Source organism: Panthera tigris, chromosome D4 (genome assembly GCF_018350195.1).
Source record: "Panthera tigris isolate Pti1 chromosome D4, P.tigris_Pti1_mat1.1, whole genome shotgun sequence".
NCBI lineage: Eukaryota > Metazoa > Chordata > Mammalia > Carnivora > Felidae > Panthera > Panthera tigris.
In genome coordinates this window covers 17,852,140-17,869,530 of record NC_056672.1, presented here as the reverse complement: position 1 = coordinate 17,869,530, position 17,391 = coordinate 17,852,140, and the positions used below count along the sequence as shown (strand labels likewise).

General features: G+C 44.5%; 1 protein-coding gene across 2 annotated transcripts in view; it reads right to left on the bottom strand.

The window, feature by feature from the left end:
• The window catches only part of PCSK5 (proprotein convertase subtilisin/kexin type 5), a 447,842-nt gene that overhangs the window by 91,514 nt on the left and 338,937 nt on the right, over positions 1 to 17,391 (bottom strand). For both annotated transcript variants that reach the window (XM_042963381.1, XM_042963382.1), the window contains exons 21-22: positions 9,663 to 9,765; positions 4,484 to 4,620 (exon numbers count right to left, since the gene is read on the bottom strand). In XM_042963381.1, coding sequence (XP_042819315.1) covers positions 4,484 to 4,620; positions 9,663 to 9,765 — 240 coding nt within the window. The remainder of the gene's footprint in view (positions 1 to 4,483; positions 4,621 to 9,662; positions 9,766 to 17,391) is intronic.

Here is a 17,391-nt window from a genome sequence, read left to right as displayed (position 1 = left end):
AGGCAACTGATGGAATGGAAAAAGATATTTGCAAATGACACATCAGATAAAGGGTTAGTATCCAAAATCTGTAAAGAACTTACCAAACTCCACACCCGAAAAACATAATCCAGTGAAGAAATGGACAGAAGACATGAATAGACACTTTTCCAAAGAAGACATCCAGATGGTCAACAGACACATGAAAAGATGCTCAACATCACTCACCATCAGGGAAATACAAATCAAAACCACAATGAGATACCACCTCACACCTGTCAGAATGACTAAAATTAACAACACAAGAGACGACAGGTGTCGGAGAGGATGTGGAGAAAGGGGAACCCTCTGGCACTGTTGGTGGGAATGCAAACTTTGCAGCTGCTCTGGAAAAGAGTGTGGAGGATCCTCAAAAAATTAAAAATAAAACTACCCTATGACCCAGCAATAGCACTCCTAGGAATTTACCCAAGGGATACAGGAGTGCTGATGCGTAGGGGCATTGTACCCCAGTGTTTATAGCAGCGCTTTCAACAATAGCCCAGTTAGGGAAAGAGCCTAAATGTCCATCAACTGATGAATGGATAAAAAAAGACGTGGTTTATATATACGATGGGATACTACTTGGCAATGAGAAAGAATGAAATCCTGCCATTTGCCGCAACGTGGATGGAACTGGAAAGTATTATGCTGAGTGAAATAAGTCGGTCAGAGAAAGACAGATACCGTATGTTTTCACTCATATGTGGATCCTGAGAAACTTAACAGAAGTCCATGGGGGAAAGGAAGGGGAAAAACTAGGTACAAACAGAGAGGGAGGCAAACCACGAGACTCTTAAATACAGAGAACAAACTGAGGGTGGACGGGGGGTGGGGGGAGAGGAAAAATGGGTGATGGGCATTGAGGAGGACACTTGCTGGGATGAGCACTGGGTGTTGTATGGAAGCCACTTTGACAATAAATTATATTTTAAAAAATGAAGAGAACAGTGGGAAGCTCCTCCCTCTTCCATCCGGCAATCCATCCGAGGATGGGCTCAGATATCAGAAGCGATGTTCTCCAATCCCATTTGTATTGTTCAGACATGGCTTTATTACTTGAACCACTTTGGGTATTACAACTTGAGTTTCAAAAACAGACTTGGATGGTCTTGGGATTTAAAGAACATGGACCCTGTAAAGGAGTTCACATAGATGCCTGGACCCTGGGCAGCTCTCCCCACAGGTTTGGTCCAGGGTTACACCGAGATTTGTTCACATTTCTAATAGCCTGGGTCGTATGGCAGCGCATTTAGCTCTGGCTGGTAATTTGGATATCCCATTGATCTAAATACCACGCATAAATGGTTGGCTACTTGCCCAGAGTCTCGGAATTTAAATTATTGTGATGATATATAAGAGAAGCTGGTTCTAACAGTAGAAGGGGGGATATTTTTGCTGGGTGCTACACCTCATGTGATCATATGAAACAAGATATAAAGTGCAAGAAACTCTGAGAGAGCTTCCGATTGGCTTTCGTTTACACGTGAGAGCAATTCGCTATTTCCGGAGCATCTCTTACGGCTCAATTTCGTCACGAGAGAAGATAGACTAATGTGAAGATACCACATGTCTTCGGGAAGAAAGGAAGGTTGAAGGCGGAAGGCAAGAGGGGGAAAAAGGATTGCGGGAAAGGATGAAAGAAAGGCCGAGGGACCCTGAAAATAAACCGTGTGAAGTCCACTTCAACGTGTTTCTTACTGTAGCTGCTGGGGTGGGGGTGGGGGGGTCGATTTTAGCTTTGCGTTGGTTCAGTTTGGTAGAGAACAAATCTGGAAAAGAACTTAGAGTGAATCTTCACCAACAGAGCGGAGCTGGCGGTTGGCACCTCCAAAAGGATGCAGACCTAAATTCTTAACAGCGTTACAATTGCGCAAAGGTGAGATTTCTCCAGACTGATGGGAAACGCTGTGTAGATGGGACTCCCTAGTCAGAGGGTTTCAGGCTTTTATTAAAGCCTGCCGATACGGAACTGCGTCTGTCCAATCATCCCTTGTTGTTAGCACTGTTTCACCTGCTGGCTGTGCTAATACAAGTATGAGGGACACCGTGCTCTTAAGAGGAGAGAACCCTGCTAATCAGAGCTTGCTCAACAGTACCCTCTCCAGCAAGCCTTTTCTGCTGGCTCATAGCTGAAAGGGATGCTTCTTCTCCGACTTGTGGTAGGATGCCTTCCTTCGTTTGGTCTTTGATATATTCTCGTTGTACAATACCTAAACACAACCCCCTCTGTTAGAGCGTCCACTCCTTGAGGGCAGGCGTCATACAGTCATTTAGTGCATTTTCCACGGCAGCTCTGTGTAGCGACCTGTACGTGCGAGGGTTACGGTGCAATTTTGTGAAGACGGGGAGTAAACCGACTTTTAGACAAAAAATGCAGAGGAGACATCAAAGCGTTTTATGTGTGGACTGGTCCGCGAAATTACGGGATGCTGCAAACATTTCAGACATTTGTTCAGTATTCAAGTGAAACCTTAATTTTGTACTATGCGTGAAGATTTAGTATGTTTCAAGTGTGCAAGGGATTTTGGATGCCGTCTTGTCTATGTGTCCCCTCTCCTTTTCTTTTCTTTTCTTTTCTTTTCTTTTCTTTTCTTTTCTTTTCTCTTCTCTTTCTTTTCTTTTCTTTCTTTTCTTTTTCTTTTCTTTTCTTTTCTTTTCTTTTCTTTTCTTTTCTTTCTCTTTTTTTCTTTTACAAACCAGGAGAGACTTAAAGAGGTGGAGAGACTGGTTTAATATCTTCTAGTTCATCAGTAACCAAGCAGGAAGTAGGTCCCCTCGTGGCTGGTTCTGGCATTCTTTCTCCTGAACCATTGATTCAGTTATATTGTGGGCCTTCCACCTGCCGAATGCTCTCCTTGCACTCGAGCTGGTGCTCAGTTAGACACTGTCTGCTGCTCTTATAGGACATAGAGCTTTACGGACAAGACAGATATCAAGTTTGAGGACACCTGTAAAGGGGTTAAGTGGAGGCTCTCAGGATGCACGTATGGAGCGGTCCCAACCGAGACAGGAGATTGGGGCAGCCCTCATGGAGGGAATGAAGTTGACACGGAGACCTAAAAAGTAAACAGAGGCCAGGCAGACAGCGAGTGGGGAACATCTCCAGGGAAGCAGTTTTGCATCTAGAGAAATTCACATGCCCACAGGAGGAAGTAGGTGCAAATAATGAGTGGTAACAGTAGCAGTGAGGGTAGTAGTTAATATTTACTGAGTATTTTTCATGTGGCCAGCCTGGTTTTAAGCGATTTGGTATTTTATCTCATTTAATCTCATTTCGTTTTCATAATAACCTTAAAAGTAGAAACCCTTTATCACCCTCTTCGAGATGAGGAAGGACACAGAAGGAGCAGCCTCGCGAGAAAATTTGACATAGGTCCATTTTGTTTACGTAAGAAATGCAAAATTAACTTGCACCAAGAAATGCGTTGTCCCCCATTTTCCTGCAAATGCATGCTGCTCGCGATTCGTTCTTCATTTTTCTTGGCTTTATCACAAGCAAGAATAAAGATGAATCATTCTTTTTTCACCGGGACAAAACAAAAACAGAAGCAAGAACGAAAGCCCGGGTTGTTCTTTGAAAGTTTTCAATATTTAAAAAAAGTTTATTTATTTTGAGAGAGAGAAGGAGTGGGAGGGGCAGAGAGGGAGGGATAGAGAATCTCGAGCAGGCCCCACACTGGCAGCGCAGAGCCCTACGCGGGGCTTGAACACGCGAACTGTGAGATCATGACCTGAGCAGAAGCCAAAAGTCAGACGCTTAACTGACTGAACCATCCAGGTGCCCCTGAAATTTACCAATTCTTAAATACGGCTTAAATGTTAAAAGTATCATGGGAGTCAAATAAAATATGAAGCTGACTCATGTGAGGTCAACGTTGGGGGCAGGCGTATGAGGGGAGTCAAGGGTCAAACTGCAGAGGACCTTTGAGATCACGGAGTATAATCCAGTGACAGCAGAGACTTAGACTTTTTAAGGTGGGACACAAAAAGTTCTATTTTTGTGTTGAAATCATTCCTTTGTTTCTGCAGTAGGGCTCTGACAACTTCTAAATGGCATAGCTCAGGGCTGAAGAGACCCTAACACAGCGTCTATTTCAATATTTCTCTTAAAGACTGAGTCCATCTTCCTTAACATCCTAGCTTCTCACTTTGACCTCAGGAAATCTTAGCTTCACTGTCTCATGTCTAACATCATGTCTGCATGACCTTTCTTTCCCCTTCTCCAGAAAGACACCTCTTAGCTTCTCTCTCATCTCCTTAGGGGCAGTGAGTCTGCGTCTACAACAATGTGAACTCGTTTCCTGACAAGAAGCAGAAGCTTCAAGGTCATGCACACTCTCCAGTGAACGGCCGCCTAATAACCCCTTGTCCCCGGAGATGAGGCTTCTGAGTCAAACCAAATTATGGCCAGTGGGAGAACAGGTTTGAAGAAAGGAAGAAGAGAAGAGCTAGATTTCCTCACCTACTCCACAGGAAGTGCAGTTGGAAGGCTCATTTCCTTGGCATTCTTGGCAGGTGTAATGGCACAAATGGCATTGGTTCTGAAATTCAAATTTCCCTGAGGGACATTTGAAAACGCAGTGGCCATCGTCAAGAATCCTAGAGAAAGAGCAGATTTCAGAGTTTGTAAGGGTGACTTTCTGGAATGGCTGTAAGTGTTAGGACATGTGGTGTTCACGTTTCACTGCACAGACTTGGTTTCATCGTTCCAGAAACAAGGGCGAATGCCTGGGACTGATCATCTTAGAACATGTGGAATATTAGTCATGTACCCATCCTTGGCCCAAGGTTTGGACCCAACAGCAGGCATGCCAGAAACTGGCTCGGGATGCAACCATGATTCTGGTTCCAAACAAGCTAACCAGTGCCTGCAGGGATTAAACCCATATTGTGGGGCCCGGCCAAACATAGTCAACAATCAGATGGAGGTCTTTAAACTTTCAAGACATTAAATAGGCCTCTGGATCCAGAGGCCTTGGAGAAAATATTATTCCTTTAGTTAACAGCATGCCCACACTTTACAAGGGAGATGTCAACATCAAGGGCTCTCAAAGGGTAGAACGAAACACTGTCCTGTAGCTTACATGCTACTTATCAACTTGGCCTATGCACATGGCAAGTGATCAATGAACTGATTTTGAGTGTCATTTTTGCAAGCACTTCGTGAGGTATCAAGTACCATTTTTTTTTTTAAATTTTGTTTGCAAACACCTACAAGGACCCCCCAGATAGGATAGCGTGTGGGCTTATAAAACCTTTTGACTTTATGCACATACAATCTGTATCACAGTATTTTCATAGTTTTGCTTCTTTTCTTCCTTTGCAAAGTAATTCCAAGAGCAAATGTGGTTAAGTAAGTGGTAGCCAAGAATTTGGCTCTTTCAGATACAAAATGTTCCCCAAGTGCTAGAGTCAGGTAGGTAATATGGATAGATGGAGGGAGCTGTAGGGCTCCACCCCCAGAGTTTCTAATTCAGTCGTCTTTGGGGGAAGGAGCTGAGAATTTGTGGCTTTTCAATTTCTGGGTGGTGCTCATGCTGGTCTAGGGAGACATTTTGAGAGCCACTGTTCTCCCTTCAGCAGAAGAATGAGAGAGAATGGAGTACTGTGGAATCTGTTAAGTGATTCGTAAGTAACACCGGCGATGCCCAATTGGGTCCGTTAGAGCTTCCTTCCGGTAGTCGTTACTGTATCCCTTGTGAGGTGAACTGAGCCTGTAACGCGCCTGTTTCCCCCGAGGGTATGACGTTGGCATCCAGGCCTGAGAGCGTGGAGGGCCTGTCAGCAAAGGTAAGGCTTCTTTCTCTCTCTACCACCTCCTTCCACCCAAGCTGGATGTATCATGGAAGGTCAGGTGTAGGCCCGGGGTGCCCTGGCTTGGCTGAATCCCACCATTTCCATAGCTAGAGGCAGCCCTGAACTGGAAATGGGCATTTCAGTCACGGGTTGGGAGGAAGTTGGAGTAGGAGCAAGGCGACCTGACCTAGCGTGTTGCTTGCAACCTTCCAATGTGTCGCCCCGAAAGCCCGTGTCATTTGCATCTGTTGGGAACAATGGGAAAGCCACCTGGTTCTTGCGTTCTCCGCCTTTCAGGTTCTTGGTCACCATCCTCCGCGCTACTGGAGTGAGCCATCCTTTTGGCCACTGCAGAGCCTGGAGTCCCCGCCCTAAACAGACACGTATGCACATCTGTTCGTCCGTGGCAAAACAGATGCCCTGCACCATGGTGTATAATGAGAAGGCTGTGCTCCCAGCCCAGACTTTAGTTGACGGCACTAATGCGAACTGGGAATATCCCAGCCCCACCCTGGCTCTGGTTTCTGGGCTAGAAGATTTTTCAAGGGATAATTTGGATGGGACTATCTTAAAAAAAAAAAAAAAAAAAAAAAAAAAAAAAAAACCCAAAAAAAACCTCCCTTTAAGAAAAACTGCGTAAGAGCTTTCTGAGGTTTTTAAACAAGGAAGCTGCTAGATGCTCTGCTGGAAGAGAGAATGGGGACATTTATTTGTGAGGATTCTTTCCCCCCCCCCCCGCTAAACTTAGTTGAAAAAGGGATGAAAAGTATATCATCATCTTTGTCTTTTATAGAAAGATGATGGATTTGTTTAGGGGGAAATCATTTCTCTTCATTTCTCTTGGGAGAGGTGATCTAATACTCTCCATGATGGGAACCATTTAGAAGCATCCAGAACGTGGGGGTGGTGGGCTGGAGAGCGAAGCCGATGGTGTAATACTTCTGTATTTATGTATGGAGGAGGCTGCATTTCTGACTTGAGTACTTGATTTTAAGGAAATGCCAAGCACATAATTGTGCTTTGAAATACCTGCTTTCGTATCGACCCTAAGGAAAGCACAGGCGATATACACAGTTTGTTGTTGTTGTTGTTTTAATATAAGAACGTGATTCTTTTTAGAGATCTAAAAAGAGAAGGAAAACCGTCATGCTTAGGTAAAGGCACTGAATTACATCATCCCCTCCATCCCCCATCCTCGTCAAGGAAAATTGCTAAGGAGCTTGAGAAAAGTACCATTTTAAGCGGCACAGATTTTTTCACTGACAGCAACAAATCTTCCCTAATGGAGGAGAATAGATACCCCGCTCTGGGCTCCATGGGGCTGATGACAATTTCCTTTAAAGCCAACTCAAGCCATCTCTAGGACAGCCAGTCATCCAATCTGTGGATTTCTGAGAGAGTCAGGCAAGCTAATCTCTGCAGGGGAGGCATTTCTTCTCCCAAGTCACACATGTTCTTAGCCTTTACGTAAGCAGCGAGCCATTTCAGAGCAGTGAACAGCGCTTATGGAAAGGAAGGACTTGGCAAAACCGAGTGCTAGAGAGTTGGGCAGAGGTAATGTTCTCAATATTGGCACTGAATTTTCTAGACATCCAAGTGTGTGTGTCGTGTGTGTGTGCACGCGCGTGTGCGTGTGATGGAATCGGAACAGAAGAGCTGGAACGTCCGGGTTAGCTGATCCTCTCTGCTGGTTATTGGTTTGGCCTAAATAAGCTATCACAAGGGCCCTTAGTATAATTTCTTGGTTCTTTAATGTTAAAGCAATGAAATCTGGCCAAAAAAGTCTTTCTTTACCCCTGAATGCAGTGAAACAGGTCAAACAAAACATTTGAGGGTGGGTCAGAACAGAAGTAACTTTTAATGCTTTTAATGAGTTCATCGGGTCTATAACTCCTTCGGTTCTGGGTTGGCCAACCAGCTTGGGCCATCAAGATCATGGCCTTGCAAGGGAAAGCATGTTGTTGCAAGTGCCGAAGGGGGCACTTGCTTCTTGCCAATTTTCAGTGGTCTCTAAGATGCTAAACCCAAGAGTTTCTGGAAATGTAAAGAGAGAACTAGAATATGAAGAGAGGGCTTCCTAAAGTTTGATTTCCTAAAGTTGGAAGTTATTTGAACTTCAGGATTACATTATTTTTTAAAAATGTGTCAAGGGAAAATGTAAACATACTTAAAATAAGTATACATACAAGACGTAACAGTACCCTTCCCCCTGTATTCACCTCGCAATTTCAGTACATGGCCAATATTTATATTCCCATCAATTTGCTTCCCTGCCATATTATTTTGAAGCAAACCCATATTTAAATATTAACACTCCTCTCCGAGATAAAAACTCCTTTAGGGATGATCTTTTCTCTACCAGGACTAGAGCTATCCCAAAGCTTAAGTCGAGGAAGAAACTCCGACAAACCCACTGTCCTGATTATTCTGTTTGTCTCCTTACCCCTAACGCTTGCGTCAGATCCATTTTTTGTCATTCTCTGTCCTGCTGTGTCCTGTGCCCACTGGAAACTGCCTTCCCGAGCTCTTTACCTGAGCTACCTGTAAGTATTCGTCGACCTTGCACCTAACTCAGAGCTGGACATAGAGCAGGTGCTCCAGACCATCTTGAATGGATCTGATTCCACTCAGGGAAACGCTTTGGAAAAGACTTGAGAAAAATACGTTGCTGCCCAAATAAGTCAACACCATCATCTTTCAAAATAGTTGTGTTTTGTTTTTTTTTTTTCTCTTCATCCTTGTTCTAGGAAAATGCAGGTGAACAAGAGTCAGGTGAACAAGAGGTAGTTCATTGCCAAGACATGATGCCCTTTCTTGCACATATTTGCAAGTTATTTTCCTCAAGGAAGAGACATGAGCAAAATGGAGTGCTCAGGGAGATGAGCGAAATATTCTTCCTGGGAAACAAGATTTCCTTGAGAGGACACCTTAATTCAAGATCCACGCACACGCTTTTCTTTCTCCAAGAGCTAAATCATGGGCTGCTTAAGACAGTTACACTACCCCAATGGCCGTGGAGCTGTATCTCCTTTCGTGTACCAGTGGGTTTCAGTTTTTTAAATGGCTAGTTATGGTCGTAGAGTTTTTTTCTCACTTTTGATGAGCCTCAGACAGTCATGACTCCTGCAGTATATCCTGGACAATGGTAGCTGCCTTAGTAAACGAATGCTAGTAAGTTCCCTTAGTTCAAAGATGTCCAAACATGGACATCGTCCCATTCCTCGTCCCATTCCAATACTTGTTATTTCCTCATCCATTCAGCTACCAAACATTTATCGAGTGCCTACTATTTTCCTTGCACTGTGATAGGTGATGGAGATACAAAGGTATTTCAAGGGACTTATGGAAATACAGCCCATCTATAGAGATACCGAGATTTGTAACTTAATGTTTTAAAATGTCACCGGTGCTCTTATAGAAGTGTATACAGAGCACAGGAAAACATAAAGAGGAGAAGGTTAATTCTGCGAAGAGGTCAAAATACCTTTGTAGAATAATTCACCCTTGAACTGACTCTAGAAAAATGAGTAGATATTTGATCAGCAGATGGAGATAATGGGTGTGCAGAAGGGGTTGTAGTTGTCAAAGGCACCGTCGTCTTCATGGATGAAAGCCTCTCTAGTGTCCAGGGAGCTGGTTCTGGCAGGGGGTACTGGGCATCATGGAGAGAAGATGTTACAGAGGTGCGCTGTGGCCAGACCGTGGGGAGTTTTTGTGTCATGGAAAGGTGTTTGGTTCTTTTTCCTGCAGGCCCAAGGGGGTGTCTTTAAGGTCGTAAACGCCTCCTCTCTCCAACCTGCCACCCATGAGCTCCCAACCACAGGAGGTACTGAAAGGCCACTCACCTTGTGACAGGGCAGCCAGTGCAGTCTTCCTGAGTGGGCCCCCAGCACTTGGCACACGAGGCGTCACAGATCTGGCAGTGGCCATGCTCATCGATGTATTCTCCTAGGGAACAAAACCTAATTGTTTACCTCGTTTCCACATGGCAGCGCTGCCTCGGCCGTCAGTCTGAGAGCAGCCAGATCGCTCCGTGGCTGCCCGAAAGCAATGGAAACAACACAGAGAGGAGACCTTGGATGGCTTCAGTTGCCGGTCCTAAGTCCTGACCTTATAATAACAACTGCTCCTCTCCCAAGGGCCTCGGAATTTGGAACCTCAAAAAGTTATGAGGCAATGACATAATTTTGGATCTAGTCAACATGTGTTACGGATTAAATAAGTACAGAGAGGCCAAGGGGGGCTTCTCATAGGACCCCTTTACTGAGCTCCTTCTGACTTGCCTGTTAACGGCTGAGAATGCTTGGACCCCAGAGACCTCCGTTACAGCCTTGGTTCAAGTCAAGCAACAGGCAGGACCCACCCACAACTCTGGGGTTATTATGGTAACTAGTCAAGAAGGGGAGTCAAAGCTTGGGTAACATTTGACAGATGTGAGCTGCATCTCACCCTGAAAGAGTAACAATGAAGAGATAGCCACAGAATTCTTCACTTATTTGGAAAGTATCCCTCCCGAGGAAAAACACACAGGAGGCCTTTCCACTGAAGCACGTGTAGCTTCCCAAACTTCTTGTGAACATGTAAGAAATTACTCTCCCAGCAAAGATGGTGGGGACAAGCCAGCCTCTTTGAAGGTGATAATCCAGTGATAAACCAATGATGGGTCTCACTGAACTCAACCCTCTACTCACACTACACAACGTCTTCTCCCCCCACTGTCCTAGAAGAAATCGAGAAGTTTCTTTAGTCTGATCCAAAGACTCACTCTGTATGGTTTGGAAACCAATCACGCACAGAAAACATGGTTTCAGATTTCAGGAGAATCACTGCACCCCCTGTAAGTACGTCTGAACCTTGTCAATCTGAGATCCAGCCAGAATAGGGAGGTAGCAGTTCCTCACGCATGGTTTAACCAAGTCTCACTGAAACGCTAAGATTTGCTGCCTGCTTTATTGTAGTTGCTTTGAAGCCATGGAAACATAGACTTGACTGGGGAGAAATTGAAGGAAGTTCACCCCTCTGCATTGTCCCATGGCTTTACTGAACTAGGTAAGGTTACTAGGTGAGGTAACCTTAGATATATAAATCCTTCCCTTGCACTAACCACAAAAATGAAAATGAGGCGGCAGGGAGATTTTGTCCTTCTACACGGAAAAAGCCTTTGATGTCGTTACTCTGTAAGTTTTGTTAACTAAAGGGGAAAAGTACATATTCGGAGCAATGCAATTATCTGTCTAATGTGGCATATCCTGCACATCCCAGACTCTGTTCTTTGTCGCTCGGTCGTTGCCAAGGAATCTGATATGTAACTTTTGATTTTTTTTAAAAGAAAAAACATGACTTTTCATTTTTTTATTTTCGAGAGAGAGGGAGAGAGAGAGACAGAGACAGAGCACAAGCAGGGGAGGGACAGAGAGACAGAGGGAGAATCCAAAGCAGGTTCCAGGCTCTGAGCCATCAGCACAGAGCCCGACGCAGGGCTTGAACTCGTAAACCGTGAGATCATGACCCGAGCTGAAGGCGGTCGCTTAACCGACTGAGCCACCCAGGCGCCCCTGATATATAACTTTTAGAATGGAACCATAGTTCTTAGCTCAGGAGTGACTCCCGGGAGCCCAATACCCCAAAGAGTGAGTACCCAGTGGGGGCAAAGAATGCAAACGTGCAGGTTGTTCACTGCACAAGGTGCCTGTCCCAGTGGCCATGTGGAAGCAGAAATCCAGCCCATGTTCATCTCACCAAGCCACGCACTCTGGTTTGGCTGTCTCTGCCTCTGCCCCTGTAGGGGACACCTTTTGCTAATTCACACAAAGGTACTAGAAATGGACAAGTTGCATTCTTGGTCATCAGAAAGCTTGGTTTCCAAGGGAGAAAAAAAGCTGGGACTTCTGCCTAGTAGGAATGGGTGATTTCAAGCTGAGACTGCCTCATTCAATATAGGCCTCATGTTTATATGGCCTTTTATTTATTCAGGCTCCCCATTCTACCTCCTAATGATTGCCCTTGCTGTCATCTCTCCCACTTTTGTCACAGTGTGACTTTTGCCACAACCAACTGAGTAGTGATTATCAGTCCAGACACTCACAAGATAAAGGCAGACCTGGTAGGAAGGAGTAGACCCTGCCTACATTGCTAATGCTAATAACTTGGGTTTACGGAGCTGGATGGTCGCTATGTGTCTTTCCAAAGGCATGTGCTGAGTGGAAGAGGAGTGAGGGATGGTTTCCAGAGGCTTCCAAACCCAAAGAAAGTGTATTCTAGAGGAACGTAGGATCATAGATTATTCATTTGTTCACGCATTCGTTCCATGGATACTTTTTGAACATCTACGTGCTGGGTAGTAGGTGAGATTTAGACATATACAGAAAAGAGCCTGCTCTTCGGTCCTCAAGGATTTTTGAGAAGAACGATTTGAAAAGAGATCGTTACAATCCAAATGCTAGCCGGTGGCCTTTCACTTCCTTGGACAGTCTAGATTAACATCTAGAACAGAAAAGCAAAGGCATACACACCGGACTGTCCGCTCTACTGGTACTTTACCTTGACATTCACGCCTATAGGAACAGACACAGGGGTTTGTTTTTCCGAACTCTTGATAGCCATCCACCTTAATTTCCATGGTGTATTGGTTGCAACACAAGGGTAGGATTTTAAGCTAAATGCACCTTGCTCTGCTAAATCAAATGCTATTTAGATGGTTCTGAGAGTTTTGCCATTTCTATACCCAAAGTCTCCTTTGTAATTACAGAGGATACATGGTTAGGTCAAGCAAATGTTATCCAGATAGTGCTGTAAACATTTAAAATTCTCTGTAGCTCTTATTTGCCTCCTCATTGGCTTCCATAAGCCAGTAGGTGGCACTGATACCTTGGCTTTGTACTTGATCTGCTCAACCACCTTAGATCGAATCGTCACTTGAAACTGCCCCATGTCTGAGATTTCACACCCTTCTAATGTTCCACTACGACTCTAGCTCACCCGCTTGATCATTCTTTTATTCACCTTTCCAGTTACCTCTTATATTTCTTACTGGGGCTAGGCCAAAACTTCCCAAGACCCAAGTTCCAGAATTCCAAATTCTTTCTCAGAAGGTGACCTCACTTCCTAATTTGCTGATGAGGTACCGAGTTTCTCCAGCATCCTTTCTCTCAATGCCAAAATTCCTCCCTCTCTCTTGATTGTTCACTGGTCTCTCCTCTCCATGGAAGGTATGTACCTTATTCCTGGCCATTGTTGGCTGTCCACCTCATGTTCTGGAACTTTCCCCACAACGGTTTTCCACCAGCCTCTTTGCCTTCAATCATTTCTTCACATCTCCCATCATCCTCCTATCTACAAAAGTTCTCCCTAAGCTAAGACCTTCCCAAGCACTTTTCTTCCCTGATGGCTGACTCTTAAAACATGTTTTTCCTTCCTACCACTTAGACCCAAAATGGAGAAAACCTTCATAACCTTGACGCTTATGTAAGTGAGTCAGCGTGGGACAGCTTAGCTGTGCACCTCTCTCAAGCCTGCATGCCTCCTAACTTTAGAACAAGTGCTGGCTTTAGAACAGACGAGAATCGAGGGACCTGCCCCGATTTTTATGATTATGTAGATGTCCAATTAGTTACAGAAACAACTGTCCCCAACCCCAGCCCTTGCAGGCACAAGTTTCCCACTGCACATTTGAAACCAAAAAAAGCCAGATTCCAAGGACATAGTGGAGTTGCTTTTTTTTTTTTTTTTTTTTTCTGGTTGTTGGAGCAGCAAATTCTTGTCATCTGTCTTCATTGCACAATGAAACTAAATGTTTATGACAGGCGTGATATACAAAATTCTTGGAAAAAAATCACTTGTAGCACAGACTTCAGGGGCCAATATTTTGTTCTCCACCTCATCCTACAAGCTCTTCCTTCTGGTGTCTTCATCTATTATTCAGTCCAAATTATCTTTCTACTGTGATCACAAAAATTCCATTCCCCTTTTAGTTCCTTTCTCATCTCATCCTGTAATAGTTCAAAGGACAGAGAGGAAGGGGTGTCTCATGGGGAGAGGTGATGTCTCAAAAGTTGAAGACATAGCTTAGAAAGGCATACTTCTCCACTGAAAAATTTACAAGAGGGGCGCCTGGGTGGCTCAGTCGGTTAAGCGGCCGACTTCGGCTCAGGTCATGATCTCACGGTCCATGAGTTCGAGCCCCGCGTCGGGCTCTGTGCTGACAGCTCAGAGCCTGGAGCCTGTTTCAGATTCTGTGTCTCCCTCTCCATGACCCTCCCCCATTCATGCTCTGTCTCTCTCTGTCTCAAAAATAAAGGTTAAAAAAAATTAAAAAAAAATAATTTTTACGCATACATGGCCAGGAGACCTTCCTTCCTCCTACAGAAGGGCTAGGCTTTCTTGTGTAGTCTGTAATAGCCTCTATGGACTGGAACCAAATTTTTTGCAGCATTTAAGAAAACATACGTTGTAGACATAAAAATACTAAATAAATTAATAAACCCATAAGTAGATAGCGATGTGAGCGTGAAACAACTTTTTAGCAAGGGTGATTTGTAAGAACGGGAAGAACGTTTGATGAGACATTAGCCGTTTGGTTTGGGTCTGGTTATTTCAGGGAGCAACCTCGGGATCCTGAATTATCTGGAGGCTTCTGTGTACGTGCTTTGTCACCAGATGCCAGGGAATCATGGAGTGTGACTTCCCCGAAAGACTCTGCAGCCCCAGGCACTAACCAAGTGCCGGTATTTCTTTGCAAGGATGCCAATACCTAGTTTCCAACTTAGGATACCGCCGTGTGAAGACGGTGTCCGTGAAAAGAAATCCATGCACTTGTTACTTTTTACCAGCTATAATTAATACTCAGGAACACTTTCAAGTTATATACTAATGAAATAATTCAGTTTTTAAAGCCTTGTTGAGCGTGACATTTTATAGCCAGGCTCAAAGTATGAGGCCGTCCAGGGAGCCGGCAGCATCTTCGCTTACGAGTTTACATAATCGTTCAGCCTTAAAAAGGAAGGAAATTGACACGTGCTACGACATGGATGGCCTTGGAAAATGTTAACGCTGAGCGAAACAAGCCAGTCACAAAAGAACAAATGCTGTGTGTTTTCCATTTATGTAAGGTACCTGGGGTGGTCAGGTTCAAAGGGACAGAAAAATAGAATGGAGGTTCTTAGGGGCTTAGGGGGGAGGGGAACGTGAGTTATTGCTTAATGGGTACAGGATTGCACCTGGGGAAGATGGAAAAGTTCTGGAGACGGATGAATGGTGGTGTGAATATAATAAGGACCAGAACTGTATACTAATAATGGTTAAAAGTATAAATTTTATCTTATAGATACTGCCCCGTCCCCCTTGCCCCAAACAATTCTATACACCGAGTTTGTTCCTTACCAGGCCAATACTTAATTTTAACCCAAAACCTCAGGATCGTCTGCCCTGGGGGGATGTGTCCAGAGAGCACCAACCGTCTTGGAGAGCCAGTGTGTTGAACTGAATCTTGGGAGATGTCCTGTGCTAATGGGGTCAGTGGATAAATGGATAAAGCTCATGAAAATGGAGACATCTGGCTGATGGAATCCTTGGGTTTTGTTTTGTTTTGTTGGTTATTGTTGCTCCCTTTGGGAACTAGAGGCAAACTAAACATCCAGCAGGTAGAAAGGGAGGTCTGTTCCCACAGCCTGGAGGTGTCTGGGAGCCACCGCTGTCCCATTTTGCCCTCTCAACAGTGACTTCCCTTTTCCCTCCCACCCAGGCTTTTCTGATCGACCGGACTTCTCCTTTCTGGTCCCCTTGTTTTTTTTAATTCTCAGATGCTCTGCAATGCTACTCTGGTGCCCCCATGGGTTGGCGCCCCCGCAAAAAAAGGATGGATGGTGAATTGTGGATCCAACACACGTGCAAAGGTTTGGTTTCCTCCCGCCTGCGTGTTGTCCAAAGAGCAAGGAATTAAGAGTTGATCCTTTTCGGGGCGCCCGGGTGGCTCAGTCGGTTGGGCGTCCGACTTCGGCTCGGGTCATGATCTCGCGGTCCGTGAGTTCGAGCCCCGCGTCGGGCTCTGTGCCGACGGCTCGGAGCCTGGAGCCCGCTTCGGATTCTGAGTCTCCCTCTCTGTCTCTGACCCTCCCCCGTTCATGCTCTGTCTCTCTCTGTCTCAAAAATGAATAAACGTTAAAAAAAAAAATTAACAAAAAAAAAGAGTTGATCCTTTGCGTGTCCACTGTTGTTTGGGCCCTGACCACAGTCAGGCTGCTAAAAAAAAAAAAGGGGGGGGTATCCAAAGTGAAGCTTTGGCCAACACACAGGAACGTAGTGGTGATGTAGCAATCACCACTACATCGGTGAAGTTCCCATTCACCGACACCCGCTGTATTACGTTCTGTTCTATGTAACGTTTAATCCAGACAACAGCCCTTTTATGAATGAGAAACGGAGGCTCAGAGAGATGAAACATCTTGCATAAATTAATTCGGCTAGGTAAGTGACAGAGTTGGGCTATGACCCAGGTATGTCTTAGCCGGAGTCCAGACTCTCTTCTGCAGTGTTTCCCTGGTATGGATTCAATTCCCTTTTTGGCGTTCCGAGTAGCTTTGCTATTTATAAAAAAAAAAAAAAAAAAAATGGACCTTGAGCACAAGCCTGGTCTGAAGCATTTGGTGAGGTAAGGGTATCGGAAAGGAATTCACTGTGAAAACAAGTGAACTTTGAGCCGGCACATTGTACAGAGCAAATTTCCCCAATGATTGAAAAAACTCTCCAAATTTATTTTCTCTGAGAAAGTGGCCAGTATTTATTAAAAGGCAATTCTGTTTATCCCAAATTGAGATTTTTACAAGCAGTTTGGTCTGTCCACTAGATTAGAAGCTCCTGAGAGGAAACCCAAATGGTATTTTTGAATGAATAAAATAATTAATTGGCGCTCTGCACAGGAATTTTCTATACTGCTTTAACTGCTGTCCGAAAGCAAAATAAACGGGCTCCTCAGAAATCATTTATAACCAGAATTATAGTAATCTCTCTCTGCTCCTCCAATTTATATGAAAATCTAGTATAGATGGATTGGTCCTTGTATATCTTTTCCTCAATTAGGAGAATTTTGCATTGCCTCTGTGTTTGTGAAAGTCCCTCAAAGTTCTAGCTTAAGGATGCTAAAATTGAAAAGACACTGAACAGTTGGTTGTAAAACCAGACACAAGAGGGGACAAAGGGCGTGAGTGTGATTAGTATCTGCAATTAAATAAAATAAATAAAGCCTATCATCGAAACTGCAGGATCATGAATACTTCCTGTAAGTACAGTATGGTAGATGGAAATTGATTTATTGCCCATTTGAGGTGTGTAAAATGTCTTGCTGGTCTCTTTATTTTGTGGGCTATCTTTATTATTTCTGAAAGTGAGCCTGGAATTTTTTTTTTAAGTTGATTTATTTATTTTGAGAGACAGAGCACATGCACGTACAAGGGAGGGGCAGAGAGAGAGGGAGAGGGAATCTCAAGAAGGCTCCACGCTCAGCATGGAGTCCGACAGAGGGCTTGATCCCACGTCGGCGACATCGTGACTTGAGCCGAAATCAAGGGTCGGGCGCTTACC